Source organism: Amyelois transitella, chromosome 30 (genome assembly GCF_032362555.1).
Source record: "Amyelois transitella isolate CPQ chromosome 30, ilAmyTran1.1, whole genome shotgun sequence".
NCBI lineage: Eukaryota > Metazoa > Arthropoda > Insecta > Lepidoptera > Pyralidae > Amyelois > Amyelois transitella.
This window is the reverse complement of record NC_083533.1, coordinates 1,669,003-1,692,158: the sequence shown is the minus strand read 5'-3', so window position 1 is coordinate 1,692,158 and position 23,156 is coordinate 1,669,003. Positions and strand designations below refer to the sequence as shown.

The 23,156-nt window shown below is 36.0% G+C and overlaps 1 protein-coding gene across 8 annotated transcripts in view; it reads left to right on the top strand.

Annotated features, from left to right (window-relative positions):
• The window catches only part of LOC106142093 (mitogen-activated protein kinase-binding protein 1), a 105,208-nt gene that overhangs the window by 12,883 nt on the left and 69,169 nt on the right, over positions 1–23,156 (top strand). For 5 of the 8 annotated variants that reach the window (XM_060952826.1, XM_060952825.1, XM_060952824.1 and 2 more), the window contains exon 2: positions 7,969–8,588. In XM_060952826.1, coding sequence (XP_060808809.1) covers positions 8,448–8,588 — 141 coding nt within the window. In that variant the 5' untranslated portion in view covers positions 7,969–8,447. Of the gene's footprint in view, positions 1–7,968; positions 8,589–12,197; positions 12,373–23,156 lie in introns of those variants that run through there. The other 3 variants (XM_060952829.1, XM_060952827.1, XM_060952828.1) reach the window with 2 other exon arrangements.

Below are 23,156 nucleotides of genomic sequence, written 5' to 3'. Positions count from 1 at the left end.
TTAATTTGCTTATTAGGCTCCTGGCACTAAGCCAATAAGCTTCAGTCACGGAGGGCGGGTAGTTGAATCGATAGGGCGACCTAAGTTGGAACTTGGAAGTTAAATTTGGCGGTGACTAAGTGTTGAGACATTCCGTTTTAGCTCTTCAGGATTTCTGGCAGCCTGGTACTTTGATTTGTTTACTAGAGGCCGCCCGCGACTTCGTCCGCATGAAAACCATATCAATCCCGCGTGAACGGATAAAAAGTATATACATACATATATTATAAATGCGAAAGTTTGTGAGTATGTCAGGATGTCAGTATGGATGTTTGTTTCTCGTTCACGCAGAAACTTCTGAACCGATTACGATAAAATTTTCGTATGTGGGTAGCTGAAGACCCAGAATAACACATAGGCTACTTTTTATCACAGAGTTCCCGCGGGATTGATAGGGTTTCCATGCGGACGAAGTCGCGGGCGGCCTCTAGAACATTATAAAGTTGGGATTCTCTTTTTAGGCGATAGACTAGCAACCTGCCACTATTTGAATCTCAATTGTAACATTTAGCCAAACAGCTGAACGTGGCCTATCAGTCCTTTCAAGACTGTTGGCTCTGTCTACCCCACAAGATATATAGACGTGACTTTACGTATATATTATTACATTTAAAATTCCCACGTAATGAAAACCCGGGCAACGTCTCGTCTAAATGGGATGCAAAAAAAATTGTTACGTCTGTATCAACGTTTCGTATTAACATCGAGAATCAGAATCCGGACCATTACAACTGTAATCGAATGATCTTAGAATCGATTACGTAGAACGAATCGATCGATTGCACGCTCGATTAGCTGTAGTTTTATTGGGCCGTTCCCCAATGACGATGAGCGGTACTGACGTTGTATTGTCCCGTTCAGTTTAGCTTTCAGGTTGCCTCGATATTTGAGATGTCCCGAAAAAATAATAATAGGTTTAGCGTTGCCAGGCGTCCGGATAAAGCCGGACATAGTTAGGCTTTTTGATCGCCATAATAAACGGTGTCCGGTCTTGTCCGGCTTTTGATAAGCTTTTTACATTTAACAATTGTTTTTTCGTACCTATTTAATATAGGGTACATACATACATACATATGGTCACGTCTATATCCCTTGCGAGGTAGACAGAGCCAACAGTCTTGAAAAGACTGAATGGTCACGTTCAGCTATTTGGCTTAATGATAAAAGCCGTGTGGTTCCCGGCACCAATACAAAAAAGGAATAGGACCACTCCATCTCTTTCCCATGGATGTCGTAAAAGGCGACTAATGGCTAGGCTTACATTAATATAGGGTGTCCGGCTTTTTAGCCAAATGTCCGGCCAAACTGGCTGGTCTGTCCGGGTATTAGGTTTGGCGACCTGGCAACCCTAAATAGGCTTATATTTTTAATCATATGATTACGTCTATATCTCATGGCGGGGGGGGGGGGGGGGGGGGGTTAGTCCACCTTCGTCTGATAGGCTAAATGATAGAATTGAGATTCAAATAGTGGCAGGTTGCTAGCCCATCGCCTAAAAGAAGAATCCCAAGTTTGTAAGCCTATTCCTAAGTCGCCTTTAACGACATCCATGGGAAAGAGATGATGATGTCATAATCTTTTTTCTATTTGTTGCCGGGAACCACAAGACACCATAAATCTCCCTTGTCCTTATATGTGCAATGAAATGAGTAATCAAGCCGATATTAGAATCTTCGCAGAATGCAATGAGTGCAGTTAAGATTTGTATTTTGTACCGTTCAGACAAAGAACAGTGGTGACTCATTGACTCCTCATTTTGTCTTTATGACAAATGACAAAAGACGGTTTTGTGACAAAAAAATTTACATAATAAACCTGGAAGACTGTTCGTAATGGCGTGTTGGTTTCAGGCAGCCTACAGTAAAAATTATATCTCTTAGTCCGCAGTCTCCACGGTATTTAGTATGTATATGTTTGCTATCTCTAGTACACTATGGTATTTCCAAATATATTAACTGTACATACTGTCTAAGGGTTAGGTTTATAAACTTGGGATTTTTTAGGCGATGGGCTAGCAATCTGTAACTATTTGAATCTCAGTTCTATTATTAAGCCATATAACTTGAACGTCTTTCAAGACTGCTGGCTTTGTCTAGCCCGCAAGAATTGGAGTATGTCATAATATTTTAAATGACAGTTTATACCTAGAAGGTAATTTAAAAAAATAAATATATACGGGACAAATTACTCAGATTGAGTTAGCCTCGAAGTAAGTTCGAGACTTGTGTTACGAATTACTATCTCAACATCCAAGAGTAAAGGCACCAGAAAAAGTAAATTGCTTATCATGCCCTGGTCGGAATTCGAATCCGGGCCCTATGTCACAGACAAGCGCACTACCGCTGCGCCACAGAGGCCATCGAAAATTTTATCCATTCGTAACATTATAAGATGGTAATTCTATATCTATGAATTTTTATCTAACCGACGCGTGAGAAACTGCGTGTAAAAACTTAGCGGTTTTGCCTGTAGCGTGACGATGTTCCGTATAATTTTATTGTAGTAATGACATGTTTGTCGTCTCTGTCGTGTGGTGAGGGGGCTATTTTTATAATAACACTTGTACTTTCCAATATGTTCACCGTTAGCGCCACTTATAATTGCTATGCTAACTTGTTTTCACTTTTAATGGACTTTAAAAAAAAAATAGGATGTACTCTATCTTCGGATTCTTGTTTGACTTGGCACGTTTGTTAGCTGTGTCGAATGGATTGAAGGCATCAAATTACTTGTGTACTTAGAAAGAACATTTAGGTCTGGTCAAGGTTCAAATTATTTAAAATATTTGATATGACTAGTGTTACAAGAACTTATGAAGTGTTCTTTTGTCGGTTCTACAAGAGCGAAGATTTTGAGGTTAATTGAAAAGTATTGGCAATTTTCAAAGTATTAGACAATAGAAGCGGAAAATAAAATTTTTTGTGTTTCTGTCCGTCTGTATATTTGTATTTCCATCATGCGAAATATCTCAGGGTTCAACTTAAAAGCTAGTTTATAAAAAATTCTGCCCCACCCGTCAGGGGTCAGCTTTTACATAGTAAGATTCGGGTGAACGAAGTAGCGGGCAACAGCTATAAAAAGAAAAAAAAAATAACAAATGGAATAGCATTTGATCACCACACACGGAACCCTGATATCTCTAGCCGACTGCTGCCAAACAGAGCGTGCGCAATGACAGTTTCCGATCGCGACGACATTGCTGGCTAGCCGTCGTTCTGCGATTAAGTTTCTGCGCCGACATAATTGAAGATTGTAGTACGGAATCGTCAAGATAACTGATGATAATATTTTGATTTTCATTATAATAGTGGGCCTTTGGAAAGGACCTCCTCTCTCTTCCACTCTTGGCAAAAGTGGCTATCCGTTGTTCTGCGATAAGCTTCTGCATCGACATAATTTGAAGATTGTAGTACGAAATCGTCAAGATAACTGCGTATATTTTGATTCTCATCATAATAGTGGCCCTTTAGAAAGGGCCTCCTCTCTCTTCCACTCTTGATAAAAGTGGCTATCGGTCGTTCTACAATTAAGTTTCTGCGCCGACATAATTGAAGAGTGTAGTACGGAATCGTCAAGATAACTGCGTATATTTTGATTCTCATCATAAAAGTGGCCCTTTGGAAAGGACCTCCGCTTTCTTTCACTCTTGGCAAAAGTGGCTATCCTTCGTTCTGCGATTTAGTTTCTGCGCCGACATAATTGAAGATTGTAGTACGGAATCGTCAAGATAACTGCGTATATTTTGATTCTTATCGGAATAGTGGCCCTTTGGAATGGGCCTCCTCTCTCTTCCGCTCTTGGCAAAAGTGGTTATCGGTCGTTCTACAATTAAGTTTCTGCATCGACATATTGAAGATTGTAGTACGGAATCGTCAAGATAACTGATGATAATATTTTGATTCTCATCATAATAGTGGCCCTTTGGAAAGGGCCTCCTCTCTCTTCCACTCTTGGTAATAGTGGCTATCCGTCGTTCTGCGATTAAGTTGTCGTGATAATTGAATATTGTCGTACGGAATGATCGAGATATTTTCGTTAATTTGGCCTTTCATCACCAAGATGGTAGCTTATTGGAAATGCAGTCTTGTTCTTTTTTATATACTTTAAGCGATCTTTTGCTAGACTGATTCAAAGTCGTCGCATGTCTACCCAGGGCTGTGATGCTCTCTGGAGTCTGATCTTGGTCTCCGTTCTTGAACTCTTCTAGTCCGACCTCTATTAAATATTAATATTCCTATTTTGGTATTCTCTGCCAAAAGACCTTAAGACTTAGTTGTTGATGTTTGACGGGCTCTGTAGCGCAGCGGTAGTACGCTTGTCTGTGACACCGGAGGTCCCGGGTTCGAATCCCGGCCAGGGCATTTCTCAGCATAAACGAACTTTTTCCGATTGGCCTGAGTCTTGGATGTTTATCTATATACGTATTTATTATAAAATACAGTATCGTTGAGTTAGTATCTCGTAACACAAGTCACGAACTTACTTCGAGGCTAACTCAATCTGTGTAATTTGTCCCGTATATATCCTACTACTATTATAAAGGCGAAAGTTTGTATGGATGTTTGTTACTCTTTCACTCAAAAACTACTGAACCGATTACCATGAAATTTGGTATGTAGGTAGCTGAAGACCCAGAATAACATATAGGCTACTTTTTATCCCAGAGTTCCCGCGGGATTGATAGGGTTTCCATGCGGACGAAGTCGCGGGCGGCCTCTAGTTTAATATATTTTATTTATTTGTGGCAATTTTGGTTTCTAAATAATTATGGGAAGGTCTTCAGTTCATGTCAAGCCGGGATTTCTTCGGTCTTCTGCATAGTCGGACATTAGTCCTGTTTGACAGACTGCAGAAAATCATTTACATAAATATATTCAATTCTATCAAAGCTAAACATGGCCTTTCAGTCTTTTCGAGACTGCTTGCTGAGTGATTACCCCATAAGGAATAAAGACGTGATTAGATTTATTTATTTATTTTCAAAATTTTCAAAATTGGATACAACGTATCACTTATTGACGTCACATCACTTAAATCTAATTATAACTACTACCGCTTCCAAAGCGCATGTGTAGAAGAAGCGGCGGAACAAACTACACTGCAGCATTTTCGTCGGACGTCAATGTACAAATATAGATCTCTTAAATCTAAATCATGGACGAATACACATTGTCTACATTAAAAAACATGAATGAATGTAGAACTAGTTATTTCAATACGAATTCGATATTTCGTCAAATAAATAAAGATAAAATAAAATATGTACACACTGTACAAATTATGTCAACATCATGTCAAAAATGCACAAGCATTTAAGAGGCCATTATGATATTAGGGGCTAGGCAATACAATCATTGTAAATGCTACTGAAGAACTCAATTCAAGCGTAGAAGTCATAATCGTTAATAATATAAGTCGTACTTGGTACGATCTTAACAATGGCGATGCTATGCTCTGATGGACCTATTGTTACAGCTATTGGATTCGATTCGATACCATTATGTATGGACTCTTTTGATGTCCTGGTTTGTTTTATTTTTTGTGATATATTTATTTTTTGTCGAAGCATCCGACTCCCTCACGGAATCGGTGAAGGAAAAATTTCTAAAGGAAACTTGACCATTTTCAGGCCACAAATGTGACTAAGTATGTTTGGATTCCCTTTAAAACAGAGTTTAGACAAGGTTCATTGACCAATGTACCTTATTAGTCTTAAAATGAAGACTAGAGCTTATGGTTTGGCAACCTTTTCAGGCATGGAAATAGGTGGCGCCCGAGGTATTATAATAACAGTATTTCACATCATAACATTTCCTTAACCTGTCATCAAATTTTACATCAATTACAGCTAATTAGCCATGTGGTTCCCGACACTGCTAGAAAATAAAATAGGACCATCTGTTTCTCATGAATTTCGTAAAAGGTGACTAAGGGATAGGTTTATAAATGTGAGATTCTTTTAAGCGACGGGCCAGCTAGCAATCTGTCACTATATGAATCTCAATTCTATCATTTAGCCAAACAGCCAAACGTGGCCTATCAATCTTTTGAAGACTGTTGGCTCTGTCTACCTGGCAAGGGATATAAGCGTGATTTTAATATGTATCAATCATAACTTCTTGAAGATCACATTTTCACTGCGTTAACCCATGCCTCTTCTGCCTTTTTAAGGTTTTGTTGATAGAAAATGGTAATGTAAGTAGTGTAATAGAAAAAGGCGCGTCTGACTTACGTAACCGAAATATTTGCATACAAATAGAAGTTGTGAACGTTTTGTAAGCGTGGTGTAACGCGGGGGCAAATTACCAATTGCAAAGTATGTTAGTGTAGTATTGTTTAAATATATTTTATATAATATGTTAACAAACAAATGTGTTGATGGACGTCCTGGTAAAGGGTCAGGTCAAAAGTACCCGAAACCGCCGAGCTTGCATGAAGAGAGTTATGAATGTGGATGAAGCGAAGGAAGTATGCAGAGATCGTGGCAAGTGGAAAGAGGTAGTCTCTGCCTACCCCTCCAGGAAAGAGGCGTGATTTTATGTATGTATGTATGTATGTTGACAAATATGTATAAATCATTTAGTATAGCTATTATTGCTATGAACTTCTTAAGATTTCTCTCGTATTTGTCATCAAACAATAATCCGCTAGAAATATGGTATAAATTACAGTTTCCATTTACATTGCCAGTAGTTTAAGGTATTAGTGTATTTATTTATTTATTCTTTATTGTAACAATTACAATTTGTAAAGTACTATAGGCGGACTTAATTCTTATAGCATTATCTAACAGTCTACCATTGGGTCAAGCAAAGAAACGTTCGTGTAGGTTATAATAAATAATGTATAGTTGAATATATAGTGATCTATTTGGAATAAATATGACATAATGATTGATTTAACAGTCCGTGATTAAAGTACACTGACAATAAGATAAATCACATAGTAACTTTGATTCTTAGATAAATCGGCAGTGATAACGGATGCTCCTAATTGATTGATAACGGGATCGCTGATAATATATTTTATATTCACTCTATTTTTATCTACATGGGACGTATCGAAAGTGTTTTGAAGTCAAAGTTTACCTCGGCATGGTCATCCTGACTTTTGTTGCGATTATTTCCAGGTTTGACCTATGACTACAACATGAATGTCCTGTTCATTTTAGGTTCCGGAAATCAGACAGGGCATGGTCACTCCGATTTATGTAGTAAGTAGATTTTGAGCTGACAGTTAGGGACACAATATGGAATAGCCTATTATTAGCGGGACTTGCTGTATCAAACAGCTGAACGTGGCCTATCAATCTTTTCAAGACTGCTGGCCCTGTCTACCATAAATACCATACCATACATACCATAAATAAACAAAGCATTTTTGTGTTATTGCCACTTTTTTATGAAAATTTATAAGTAGATCGAATTCTTAGTAGGTAGGTACCTACATAGACGATTTTTTAGTAGTCGCCAAATGATTGTAAGGAAATTGATTTCAAATCGGTGACTTTCTAGTGAAAGAATTAGGTTAAACCCTTAACCATCAAAGTTTTATGAAAGAGTTGGCGAAGCGAAAGAAGTATACAGAGATCCGGCAAGTGGGCATACCTAATAAATGTGGCCCTTGCCAAGTCCTGTGGGAATAAGACGTAATTTTGTGAATCTAAGTACAAACGATGTTTATGCTCAAGAATTGCTCCAACATCACTCAGACTTATATTTGAATAATGGCTTCGAGTTATACCTAATTATTTAAAATACCTCGCAAATAGGTACTAATTAATTATTCAAAACACATGCTCGACAAGTGTTATAAATATCAGAAAACACGAACTTGTCCGCTTATAAATGTATTTACAATATTTGTACAGGTAAAACCTGTCCCAATGTTTAGTCAATTACCCTAATGGAGCGTTCGTCTCTTTCGCAGGTATACCGAGTGAAGGGGACGGAGCACTTCTGTCACTCACAAACGTAGAAATCGTCCGAGGAGCGTCACGTCCCCCTTGTTTTTCGCATTATTATCGTCGTTTTTTTTTAATAAAAAATAGACACAAATAATAGTGTTTTAGTGATAAAAATAATTATTGATTGTGATCAGTGCTCTTTTGAGTTAAAAATTACGCTGTATTCCGTTCATTTTGTGCTCAAAAACACCCGCAGTGCTCAAAAATAACAGTTCCTCAAAAAATGAAAAGTGGATTCCTACACAGTATTTGCGTCCAAACGGTGAATTGAAAAGTGTAAAATTAAGTGATAATAGTGTTTACCTCGCTAAATGCATTGTGAATTGATTATTTGCACCGAATTCGGAACAGCGCCATCTATTGTCGAATAGGATGGTTTAGTTCGTTCGTGAAAATTGTGTACAGCGCCATCTCTTGTGGAGTGGCATGAGTGGTTAAAACGATGGAAGCCGGTTTCATACCGGCCACATCGGTGGGGAGTGGCGGCGTAGTACCGCCTCCCGCCGTCGTTGCGCCACCGGCGAACGTGATTCGAGCGCCAGGGTTGAAACGCGGAAAAATGGAAGAGGCAATATCGGACAGGGTAAGTTTTCTTGTAAAATTAATTTATTTATTTAAAGTTCATTACCCAAAATATAAATGTATAGCACAATTGGCGGACTTAATGCTAGAAGCATTATCTACCAGTCAACCATTGGGCCTTACAGAGAACTTTATGGGGGGATAAACTAAATAAATATATTTATACCTACACAAAATATAAAATAATTATAATATAATTATACATAAAAACTACAATAGATAAACAATGTACATAAATAAATAGGTGCAGCGATTACCGAAATGAATGAAAAGGCGGTATTAAATACCCTCGCGAAAATTAATCTTATTTATATGCCTCTCTAATAATTACATAATTCAAATATAATTTTACCAATAATTCTTCCGTTAGCAATGCCTGTTCTTATTATTTTTTTCCTTAGTGCTTTGGTTTTTACCGACAATTTTTTTTTACGAAATCCATTCAATGTTTTTGACTGTTTATTGTAAAAATAAGTAGCAATCAACATCCCTACTTAATTTTATAAATGCAAAAGTAACTCTGTTCGTCTTAGTCTGTTACTTTACTTTCACGCCTAAACCACTGAACCAATTTTGATGAAATTTAGTACAGAGATGGAAAAAGTAAAAAATTTAGAAAAAACCACGCGGACGAAATCTCGGGCGAAAAACCAGTTTTGCAATATATGTACAATTAAAGAAACATTCAATAAAGTAGATAAAAAGTATTTAGACTAAACGTCGCACCTAGAAAGAAGATTCGCATTCGTTAAAATACCTATGCAACGCAGCATACCAATGCAACAGATTGACTATACCGTTGATTACTTGATGTTCTCAGACGACATTTTATTGAGAAACATTAAGATTAAATACAGAACTAATTGGTCATCTGTGTATGTCACAACTGTTTTTTTAATCACTTCACCGATAACGATCGAATCCTACTGCGGCCATGTACCTACCAGGGACTTTTCTGGGTAAAATAACTTAAGTTCATTGAGGCTTCGTACATACATATAATCACCCCTATATCCCTTGAGGGGTAGACTGAGCCAGCAGCTTTAAAAAGACAAATAGGTTTAGTTGCTGACAAAGATTCTTTAGTTGCTAGCCCGTCGCCTAAAAGAAGAATCCTAGTTTATAAGCCTACTTCCTTTTACGCCATCAATGGGAAAGTAGGTATACTAGTTGAGTTATATTTTTATCGTAGTTAATTGGATTAAATTTTTTGTCATCATAGTTTTTTTTTACCTGTACAAAGCGATATTCTAAACAGTCATAATTTATGTTCCCCTCTTTATAATTCGTTAGTCACCGGGTGTGGTACCCGTGGGCCGCTCCCGTCCTGAACTGAACTACACACCGTCACACCGTAATGGATTGGGTTTCATATTCAGTTTAATAAATAAATACATATATACGGGACAAATAACACAGATTGAGTTAGCCTCGAAATAAGTTCGGGACTTGTGGTACGAGATACTAACTCAACGATACTATAATAAATACTTATATAGATAAACATTTAAGACTCGACCAATCAGAAAAAGTTCTTTTCTCATTATGCCCTGGCAGGGATTCGAACCCGGGACCTCCGGTGTCACAGACAAGCGTACTACCGCTACGCCAAAGAGGCTTAGGCTTTAGGACTAAAAAATAATTTAAGTTCCTAATCTGCAGTCTGGGTAACAAATGTGTGGTCATTTCGCCTGCGACAGATTCAGGTAGACGAATGTCCAGTCAGGTTTCCACATGGCTTGATAACGTTAAAGATGCATGCGTGGCCAAATGGTCTTAAAACTGAAGACTTCAGTCCTCTACTATCCACTATCCATGATTGTGTGAGCCAGGTTTTGACTCGTCTCCTGACTATACTCTTCGTCTCCAGTGGTGCTACGCTCCATTCACACGGACAGCATTTTGCTGTCGATTACCTTATCATCAATGTCAACAGCTTTGTATAATAGAGGACTAAACATTGAGCGCTCAGCCTTCGTGGCATAACACCCGCGACGCCGTATTTATCGAGCGATAAATTATCGCTGTCCCGATTTACGTCATAATAAAAAACGAAACGGCGATATGTAAATATAAGCGCGCTAAAATAGAGCATTTGCTACATCGACAGCTTGCATTTGGGTGATCGACAGCAAAGCGCTTTTTGTGTGAATGGTGCCTTAAGGCTTATATAATTTATTAAATAATATTGCAGGTGGCTGTATATAATTATAACCGTACAATAACGCCAAGTTATTCTTTATTGAGTAATATTTCACTTTTTATAAAATGGGTATAATGGAAAAGTTTAAACGAAGTAACTTTAATGGTTCTCGAAATGTTTTTATGGCTTACACAGTTTTAAAATATATGAAGTAATTAGTTTATTTTTTTTTAATATTACTAAACGACTTAATCTCAAAAAATAATAAATTTGCGAAATAAGAAACAAAAATAAGCAGTGTATTTTTTATCTGTAAAAGCTTGAAGATGCCGTGTCAAAGCCACGGTGGAGGGTGCTAGACCTGGTATCACAAGTGTTTGTCAAGGGTTTGCTAAGGAAACTGATGTTAGGCTTTTTTGATTCTAGGGCAAATTAAAAAAGTAAGATTTTGTACAATTTTATCATGAGTTTAAAACTTTCAGTATTTAAATTATCAAAATAAAATCTTATAGTAAAGTTTTTTTAACCTAACTTTATCAAAAATCTTTACATAAGATCTTCGTTTTTATTAAAATTTTCAGTTTAAACAATAATGACTCCCTACTATAGAACTTATTTTAAATCTTTGTTTTTTTTTCGTCACTAGACTTAACATTCTGAGTCTTCTTTTAGAACAAGATGGCACTTTTTTTTATCAAGTTTAAAAAATTCAACAATCGAACTGCCTCTTGATATATATTTTCTGTTTATTTACTCGTGAGAATCCACAGACAAAAACTAGTTGTTATAAAACTACAAAGCTCACGACATTTATTGGACGGTGTTAAAATTATGTCACATTATGCCTCATTGGAACCTTCGCGTGCCCAAATGTGGACATCCGCCGTTTAATATGAATGCAACTTATCGTGACATTGGTATAGGTGTGACTAGATGTGGCTTAAACATTTAAGCATGGGGTCGCATGAGTACGCTACTATTATTGCAAACGCGAGAGTTGTAAGGATGTGTGAATGTGGGTGTATTCCATTTCTATTTAATGCAACATTTACTGGACGGGTTTTAAAGGAATTTAGTATACGGATAGGATACTTTTTGTATCAAAATTCCTATGGGAACGTAACGTTTTATCTAAAAATTAGTAAACTAGCTAACTAACTTCAAAGAAGTATTTTATATATGTATGTAGGGGCTTATTCTCTGAAAATATTTTAACCATTTCAAAAATTCTCTTATCAATATGTAATGGAATATCAAGATGGACCTTTTGGCGGGGACTTAAGTAGAAATATGTGACGTAAACTTATTTTTAGTTGACATCACCCGATCGACCACCGACGATTCCTCAAATATGAGAAAGCAATGTCATGCTATAATAGACCTTTTCAAAATTTCACCTCTTTCTATTATACTACACATGTCACATCTAGTTGTTCTTTATCAATGGACCCTACACTCTCCACGGAATATTTAGTTAGTGACGAACTAAGCACGAGAGAGCACGTCTTGTGCGCACACGACATCGAATGCGTAATTTAAAAAATAATTAAAAAAAAAAACATACCGAGTTTTTTGTGCAATGTGATATTGGCGGGAAAGTGAGTTTATTTTAATGGTGTTTTCCAGTGTTATATTAATGGAGGTGTGTTATGTTTTAATGTTTGTAAATGTTATATGTGTCGCTTCCTTCTGAGCTCGTAAGTCGTAGAAAATAACAACAAAGTATGTGATTATTTAATTTTAAAAAAATCATATTCGATTAGTACTCACGGCTAATAATTAAACAGATACTATTATACCAGACTGTGTCGTGTGGTTTCCGGCACATTAGAACGGGAACACTCGCATCTCTTTCTTATGGATTTCGTAAATGGCGACTAAGGGAATAGGTACATTAATCTAGTGCAAGTTTTATTCCGGTCAATAAGTAAATAAAGGTTGGTTTAATAAGTAAATAAAGGTTATAGTCCGGTTAAAAAGTAAATAAAGGTTCGGATCCCCTGCAAAGGTTGCGGTGGTCAGATCGGGATCGCTTCGTGTAAAATCTGACTCACCCAATCCAGGATCCATGGTCAAAGGCACCCGGACTCCTATCCAGCAAGATTAAAATGTGACCGGGATTATCGTCAGGCAAAAGAATAACACCAGACCGTGTTTGCGTATTGTGTCACGAATTTGACATTTTGATATATATGCACATAAAGAATTCTTTGACGAACATGATTTAGATATCTACCGCAGATATCGTAATATTCATGAGGAGGTATTTCTACACACTTCGTACGTCTGTCGAATCTGGAACGTTTGAGTCGCCTTCTTGACCACCCAACCGGCGAAGTTTCAGAATTTATTATATATAGATTTTCTGTCAGATTTCTGTAACCGGTCACCTATAGACTATATTTTCATTTCAGTCCGGTTTAAGATAAAATATACATACGTCTATATCCCTATGTAGGGGTATGCTATTGACCATGGGTCCTAGATTGGGAAAGTCAAGTTTTTACACGAAGCATGATAAAAAAAGCAAGTAACGTGACGTTTTAACGTAACTTAACGTAGTAACGTAACTTATTTACAACATAAATGAGCGTGATATTTATTTTAAAATATATTTTTCGACAAATAGCAGGTACCAAGATTGTTTACTACTATTCTAGTACCTACCTAAAGACATAAACTTCAGATATAAGTCTGTGTAGTCCCATTGAATCCTAAAAAAATCCGTTACATAAACCGGTTTCTTTTAAATTATCTCATTGCCCAACTCGGTAACCTGTTTTCGCACTATTACGAATGTATATTAAGTGATTTGATTACACCTTTGTGTGACCTTCGGTGAGCCTTCAGCTCCAAAAGCACAGCCTACCTATACGCTATTTTGCATTGCCGTCCTCGATTGGAAAATGGGAGGTTTTGTAATATTGTGATTTACATTGTCAATGTTAGGTAACTGATCGTAGGAGAACAATCTTTTAACTATTGGAAAATCTTATATCTACCTATTAAAATTATAAATATGCAAAAGTAATATGTCTGATTGTAACGCTTCCACGCCTAAACTACTGCATGGATTTTGATGATGTTTGGTAACAGATATAAAGTTGAACCTGAGGATGAACATAGCTTACTTTTTATTGCGAAAAAAGGGGGTAGGTGTTAAACATACATACATAAAAACACGCCTCTCTCCCGGTGGTGAAGGCAGAGACTACATCTTTCCACTTGCCACGATCTCTGCATACTTCCTTCGCTTCGTCCACATTCATAACTCTCTTCATGCTAGTGTTAAAAGTATGTAATTAAAGTTTGTCATTAATCTTTTACGGTTAAGGAGGTCCCAGGCAATGCTTACTTGGTTGAAAAAGTTATCGTCATATGTGATTTTGGCGGGCTACGGGTTCGGATGTTTTTGTTCGCCAGTCACTCATAACAGAGTTTTATATATATACATATATATTGATTTATCAATCTGATCCATGTATCCTATGTTGCCAGGCCATCGACCCGTTATCCCCACTTTTTTTCCCGACATTCCATTGAAACATTAGAATTTCAATCGCTTCTCGTACCATACGGTATCGTTGGCGGCTATCTGTGAACAGTGTCACATCACATCACATGGTGCTATTAAAATACATACATACATACATATAATCACGTCTATATCCCTTGCGGGGTAGACAGAGCCAACGGTCTTGAAAAGACTGGCAGGCTACGTTCAGCTGTTTGGCTTAATGATAGAATCGAGATTCAAATACAGACAGGTTGTGAGTCCATCGTATACAAAAAGAAGCTGAATGTGGCTTTCAATCTTTACTATGACTGCTGGCTAGGGATATAGACGTGATTATATGTATGTATGTATGTTACTCTCTACGGTTAGTTGCAGAACTTGCTGCTTTAAAAAAAGTGAAAATATCTAAGCAAATACAACAAAACCTTTTATAGTAACATGAACTCCTTTTATAGAAGATGTATAAAGAATCTTGCGCAGCCTTATTGTGTGTCAGACTACTTTTTTAATTGTAGGAAGTTGAAGTTGTTTTTTAATAAGATGCATACGTATATTGCGTCTTTATCTCTTATGGTGTAGACAGAGTCAACAGTCTTGGAATGACTGAAATGCCACGTTTACCTGTTGGGCTTATGATGGTATTGAGATTCAAGATTCCCTATCTAAGTTGCTAGACTATCATCTAAAAAAATTAAATTAATCGGTCAATTCAATTTGAAAACTCATTTAAAACAAATAAAATCACGACATCAATCAAGTTTTAGCGAAAATTGTAATTTTACCAAGTATGTAACTAATAACTATGTACTACTATACTAACTAATACTAGTAATTTTAAAGTATTCTTCGCTGTTGCTATAGTTAATTAAACAAACCATTATTTGTTTTACCTACCATCTTAATCTTAATACCATAGATAACAGAAGTAACGGACGATTTTCAACCTAAACATGCAACTTTTAAAGGTAAAGTTTGCTTACAATTACTAGTCAGCCAAGTATATTAAGTCTGACATCATTTGTCCTCAGAAAATACGCAGTTACATATAATTTTGTATGTGTATATGTTTCCAATCGTAAAATAATTCGCAACCAAGGTGACAAATGTTGTTAAACGCTATGTGACGGATATGACACAATTCTTAAGATGTATAGGAGCAATACGGATTAAAATTAAATGTGATTATAAGGATCTAAGTATAATGATACTAACATACATACATACGTCTATATCCTTTGCGGGGTAGACAGAGTCAACAGTCTTGAAAATACTGATACGTTCAGCGGCGTAATGATTGAGTTAAAATACAAATAGTGACAGGTTACTAGCCCTAAAAAAGAATCCCTAGTTTATAAGCCTATCCCTTAGTCACGTTTTACGACATCCATGGGAAAGAGATGAAGCGCTCCTATTCATTTTTGAATTGGTGCCGGGAACCACACGCCACTATAATATACTTACTATACTTGAAGAGGGCGAGGATTCAGAAGATTGTAAATATATTCGTATTTTGTTTTCTATTAATATCATATATGCGAAAGTTTATAAATTCTGTGTGGATGAATGTTTGTTAATCTTTCAATGCAATGTCTACTGGACCGATTTAGATGAAATTTTGTACACGGATAGATTATCACTTGGAACGAACACAGCTAGTCACACATATTAAATGTGATGATCCTAACAGTCTCCACCGCTGCCTGAAAAGGAATCCAGTATCAGATAATCAGGAAACGATGAATCACGTTCTTCATTGTATGTTAACACGACACGCCCTTAGAATCGGTAAATATATCAGCTAGTTTGCATGCTTTTAATTGATGATGCGCTGTTGGTAGCTCGCAGAAACGTGAGATATGTCCTACATACATACATAAAATCACGCCTCTTTCCCGGAGGGGTAGGTAAGATTCATAAATACAAAGAATATTCATTATACACATAGAACGATGAGGCCGTGTGGTTACCGGCCCCAATATCCTCCATCTCTTTTCTATGGATGTCGTAAAAGGCGACTAAGGGATAGGCTTATAAACTTGGCATACTTTTAGGCGACCGGTTAGCAACCTGTCACTATATGAATCTCAATTCTATCATTAAGCTGTTGGCTCTGTCTACCCTGCAAGGGATAAAGACGTGATGAGATATATATGTATGTGTATATGTATGTATATAAGTATTATTATACTAATAGATAAGAATAGAAAAGTGCAAGTGTTGCTGATATGATGTCACTTTGCAAATGAGATAAGTGTCCCGGTTAGATCATATCTCTCGTGTTTAAAGAGTGAATTAGGTTGATACGCAGATTTGCCAGTTTTTGAACCAGCTAAGATAATCCTACTAATATATATAGCTCGTAACTAAATGCTATCAACTGTACCTGCCTGCCAATTATCAGTTTTTTCACCTTAATCATACCTAAAGCAATGATGCTAATTATAAGTACTGCTTCAAGGTCATCGTGAAATATGAAGCCTTCCTCGTTTGAGAAAAAAAAACATTTAAAATTTTAGGGATATGCACGTAACGTAAAGAATCTCGCTTATTGTATTGAAGTAAAATTTAAACTCGCTATAAATATTGAACTAGCGAAAAATATCTGGTCAAAAAGTGGTATATGTACATTGAATTTTTCACAGGGCATAGCTTATTTACGATTACCTATCTAATTCAGGGTCTTTTGGCTGTTATTGTAAAGTTTGTGAATTGTGACGTTTTTGAAGAGAATGCTGTGCGATGCAGTTTGTTACCGCTTTTTCTGCACTGACGCTTTGGGAACGGCAGTAAACTTAGTTTTAAGTAATTTATTTGACGTCAACCAATGTTGTGAAAAACCAAAAGATCCGACAATTACTAAGTGATATTGAAATGTTCCATAATAATGAACAAATGTTGCCAGCCTTCTGGGCACACTCCCGCATATTGATGCTATGCAGGGACTGTACAATTTGTAAATTAAATTTTATTTGTTTGTAATCATCTTTTTTTTTCTTTCTTTTTATAAGTAGTTTTAGCTTTAGTTTTAATTTGAGTTCATTTTAATTATTACTTGTGAAACCTAAATAAATTATTTTGTTTATGAATAAATATTCTGATTTTGACTTTGCTTTATGGAAATCACTCGTTTAAAACAGAACCCGCTAGTTAAGTGCAGCCCATTCTTGACTATATTTCTCGGCTAGACACTGTGTAGTAACGAGACTTACAAAAAACTACATTTCATGTGTTAGTGTTGCGTATTGCGCAAAGAAGACTTACTATCATTGTAATGAGTCTTCTTTGCTTTATGTATTTGCTGTGTGGAGAGGCCTCACGTTATGTTATCTTAACTAGTTTAAGATAAACAGACAAATGTATGTAATTAAATATATTACTAACATTTTTTATGTTCTCTTCAGTTATGTTTTGTGCTATCAATCTGTTGGATTTTTTTATCGATAATTGCATTATTATAAGAACTAAATAAAAACTAAGAATTAAGAGAGGTGGGAGCCTTTATATTATATATTATACGAGTATATATGCAAACAAAATTAGGAGCACGTTTCATCATTCCTTCATTTAACAATATCATTGAGCAATATTTTTTCGCCTTCTCATTCATTATAATAAACCACGTTGGTTTAATTAAAAGCTTGTTTCAATGTGTTTTGTCTCACATCTGCGTACGGCCTACTAATTGTAATAATTTAGGTACTTTGAATAAATCATTTCTTCATATGTTTTTCACCTGTCATCACTTACACCATCATATTTGCTGTTATTTCAACATACAAGAATTTGTTGACAGTTAAACATGATTAAATATGACCTTCTGTCAGTTTTGTCATTTGTCCCATACCTGTTTTGGTCGTTCCACTTATATTTCGCTGTTTGAATAGATTGTTTACGCTATGTCGTAAACGGAAAATATATGCGTATAGTTTTCTTAGGGTATGTCTTAAAAACTTTCAGATAGCTTATATTCTTTATATTCTTCTATCCTTTTTAAAAAAATGTCCCTATTCATCAATCTTTTTGTACAAAATCTTCTATTTTAAGTACTCTACGTGATATTTTTCAGAAAGTCTCCCAAGTCACGTTCTTCTAGACCTTTTGCAAAATTTCTATTTGCACTCTCTTTAATTTTTATATCTTCATAAAATACTTGTATTCTTAAAGCTTGTTCGTTAGATAATTCAAATCCATTATTACCTCGATAAACGCTAACCAATATGTAAATGAGAGCAAATTATGTATACCCGCCATTTCAGTTTATTAATAGTCGGAAAGTACATGCAAACAAGGTCCAAGAATGCAGCCTTGGGGAACGCTAAACTAGCTTAATAGAATTTGATGCCGTGGGTCTCAAATTAGCTACGCAAGATAATATTTAACAGTAATATTATGCACGTGCTAATGGAGATTGTGTAATAAATAATAAAATATGTGAAGGAACATTTTATGATACGCATTTTAATGCAACAAACGCTGTAAAATGCATGCCTAAAATCATTATACTTTGTAATCTCAACTTCTGTTCAAATGTAAGAACATAGACAAAATTAATTTCTATAATGATGAATTACGTTTTGAAATGATGGTTGGCATGGTTCACAAACATTTGACATGGATAAAATGGCAAATTCAATACAACATTTCATTAGCTTTTCTAACGATTACGATAAATGTTTATATTACAAAACAAACAAAGGATCAAATACACAATCAAATTAGCACGTCCCATAGATTACATGAGGTTTACGAAAATTTCGTAACGGAGACGATGTAAGTACGAAATCGAAAGTGAGAGCAAGTGGGCTAATGTCTTTATGATCCAATTCATTAACTACGTTTTTTGGCGGTTCATAAAGATTTTAAAACATTTTATAGGGAATCGAACGATTAAAAATAAGTTACCAATCAACATTGTTGCGCAATATTTTCAGTCATTGAGAACCGAACTTGTCACTATTCGAATCTCAATTCTATCTTAAAGCCAAATAGCTGAACGTGGCCTATCAGTCCGCTCAGGACTGTTGGCTCTGTCTACCCCGCAAGGGATATAGACGTGATTATATGTATGTATGTATGTATTGAGAACCGGTTTGCGCCTACTGGTATGACTTTTATTGTATCACATCTAAGGAATACACATACCAAAAAGAATATCTGACACATGATGATCATTCAAAAACATTGCATCGTCAATCAGTTCTGCATTAATTATCCTTGTTTGTAACATAACAAAACTGACATCATAATCATTATATGCATAAATGTATTAAATAACCCACAAGTGCATTAAAACAATCAACTAATCTACCTCACAAACTCTGATTACGCAGTTAATTATATTTTTTTCACGCCCACACTTACGTACATATACGTAATGGACATTAGCATATGTGCATATTCAGAGTTACAATGGTAGCTCATTGTTTTTCTCCAATGGCGTAGTATTTGGCATGTAAATCGCTTCAAAAAGTTGGCTTCTGACATATTTGATTGAATAATCTCTTTGTTAGAATGCAGTGACCTTGTTTGAGATTATTATTTTTTTAATTTAAGATTCTTACATGTTCCGCCTGTTCGTACTCATTTGCTATTCCATTTTCTAGCAGATTCATTTTGTCAATAATTATAACTCCCATTAATCATTTATTACTTTCTAGTTTCATTCTAATTCTTATTCACTTTCGTATTTAAATGAACCTGGTTAATAACATGTATTAAATATGAAAATATTTTATTATAATAACTTACTTACATAAAAACACATGTGTTGGAATCTGTCACAGATTTATTATGTATGCATGGACTCGGTAGTGGTGTTTGAAGCACATAATTATATTACTTAAGTAGACCTCCGCTTAGATCAAATGCAAATGTTCAAATTAGCAAAGCTTAAACATCTTACAACATAACCATTTGGAGATTACGCGCGTAAGATGTCCAAATCAGTAAGAAGACCAGTCTTAGTCGGCGGCGTATCAAAATTATTAATTTTGTTCTTATTGCAATTGTTAGCTTGTAGGCGGGACTTCCGATGAATATGTATGCGAGTACTTCGAGAAATTTCTGTATACCACGGAGGCCTCTGTGTGGGAAGTAATGACACTCAAGATCATTGTCTGTACGTTATGACACTGTATGAAGTGTCTATTTGAAGAGCCCTCTAGACCATTTGGCGCTGTGCGCTGAGTTATAGAGTACGTCTGTCAGTTCGGTGTGCTACAGATGTAGTGTGCTAGGTGGAATAGAAAGTTTATCGTCTCTACTTCTTTCTTGACAGTTCATTATACTTTGGTCTGCTGTCCTCGGTCTTAGGTGCTTGGGTTCAATCCAAGTGTGTCTGTGTTTGTCTGCAATGTTGCTTTCGGAGTAGCTGCACTAAAATCGGCTAACTTAAGAAGTGAAGATGGAGAAACAAACACTTCCATATTATCAAGTATCCATAGAATAAACTAACTACCAATATAAAAAAGAATAAGACCACTCCATTCCAATCCCAGGGGTCTCGTAAAAGGCGATAGTGTTAGGCTTAAAAACTTGGGATTCTTCTTTAAGCCGATGGGCTAGCAACCTGTCACTATTTGAATCGAAATTATATCACTTAGCCTATCAGCTGAACGCGGCCTAAAAGTTTTTCAAGAGTGCTGTGCTGAGGTACGCTTGCAGGGTACGCAAGGGATAAAGACGTGATCACATAAATGAATGAACGAATAGATTAAACAGTCAGGTGGGAGTCGCTTCGTGTAAAAACCTGACTCATCAAATCCATGGTCCATTGTCAAAGGCTTACCCCGAGCTCCTCTACAGAGGATGCGATCTGAACTAAAGCCATGAGGAAGACGCATACAATAAACAGAATTAATATTAAGTATTACAATATAAAGTATTCACTTATATTGACCGTGGATAAATTCAAAAGATTTTTGCTATTCATCTTCATTGGACAAACATGAACGAAAACATCCCCAGCAAATATATAGAAAGGGTAAGTTCGATCTGGCCGCCAGCCAAGAGATAGTGGGTGATGCTTGCCAAAAGTAATGATATGAATTTTGTCTTCTCTCATTATGTGCAAGCTGTAATACTTATCATTTTTTTTATGACTTTTACACGTACTTCTTGCAAAGTTTACTCTTTGACCTTTTTGATTAATCGTTTCATTACTACCTTATAACTATCCGAGATGGCCTGTAAACTTTCGCTTTTCACCAATCAACCAAGCGAGTCAAATCGATTATCATCAGAATTATCCGATCCATTGCTTACCTTCTGTCTGTGCCAACCTTCTCATATATAACCTTCGCATGTTTTTATTTTCAACCCACCTAGCCTCTGGATCAACCTACACTTAATTTTCCGATGCTCTAACACTTAACATATTAAATTTTTTGCTCAAGATGTAAACTATGACCTGTAATTACCCAAACCTGCTACAAACCGTCACGCTACATTACGTGACAATACCAGCTGTGGTTTTGTTACTGTCAGTCTTTTAAGAGATCCAGCGACATGCGAGGAGCTTATGCCGTTGTGACAAGTCCTAAATTGCGGGTTGGTTGAAGTGATGTAAGTGGATTGTAACAATTTGATTGATTTAGTGAAAGGTAGTATTTACGATGAACGCAGATGAAATCGAATGGTAGATACAGCGCGCGATTGAGAGGTTATTTTTGTTTGATTTTAAAATTCGGGTTCACAGATTATATATTGGAATTAATACCTAAATAGATTGCATATATTCGTTAAATGTATTTAATCGATTAATAGGTATAACTGTGGCTACAACATCATTCTTAGATAATTCATTTATTTATTTATTAGAATATGAATTTTAAAATAAAATACTAACGTCCTAAAAGTCTAGCTTTTAATTAATTCTGACAGAAACCACGTATTTCTTTATTATCAACAAACAGGTCTTTCTCAAGCGGCCTTTTTCCGTTAGTTAATTAAAATGTGAGAATTTGCACTCACTCATAATTCGCACCTTCTCATAAATCATCAAGAACTTTTAGACTTATTGTAAGTATTTGTTTTGATTTATGTTGCCTGTTAGGAATTGTGTCAAGTATGAATAGTGTTTGTCAGTAGTAGTATTGGTGAATATGAGTGTTAAGTGAAATGATGAAATATGTGTGAAAGCGAAAATATGCAGGAATTGTTTTCTGTTCTCTCTTGTGTTGTTGTAATTCAGGTTCATGGTCAAAAATGCGCACCCTGGGCTCCTCTTCACGAGGAATGAGACGGCTGAGATTGTTAGTAATTAGAAGCGAGAATTCTTTTATATCTTCTTCTTGTGAAGTGTTTAAGCCGAGTATTTATAATTTTGACAGGAGTTACACTAAACTTAACTTTAAAACGTACATACATACATACATAAAATCACGCCTCTTTCCCGGAGGGGTAGGCAGAGACTACCTCTAAACGTAAACGATTACCTTTTAAACGTATTTACGGAAATCCAACCTATATTACCCTTCGCCATAAACTCGACGACACAAACAGTTAAACCGGTCTATTTACGGGGCGACCGGTAGATGGCGCTAACGGAAGACCCCATATCTGCGACCGGAAACGTTAAAATGCGCGGGAATTAAATAATCCATATTTGTTTGACTGTTGACAAGCCTTGCCGTGTTTGGTATGGTCGTTGGCTATCAAATCTCCGTTAAGTACGATTGTAAAACTTCCGATGGCTATAAATCAAACACCAATTCTCCTAATTTTCAATATTGTCTTGTCTGAAGAACTGGTTGATAATGGGCAACTTGGTGTTGCTCCTAATTTTTTTCATCATAGATTTCATTCATGCACTACATACCTTGTTTCTAATTCCAATTCAAAATTTATTTAATTTTCTCTAAGGTACTATAATATGTTTTAATTCGTTTTTTAAACGACGGTAAATACTT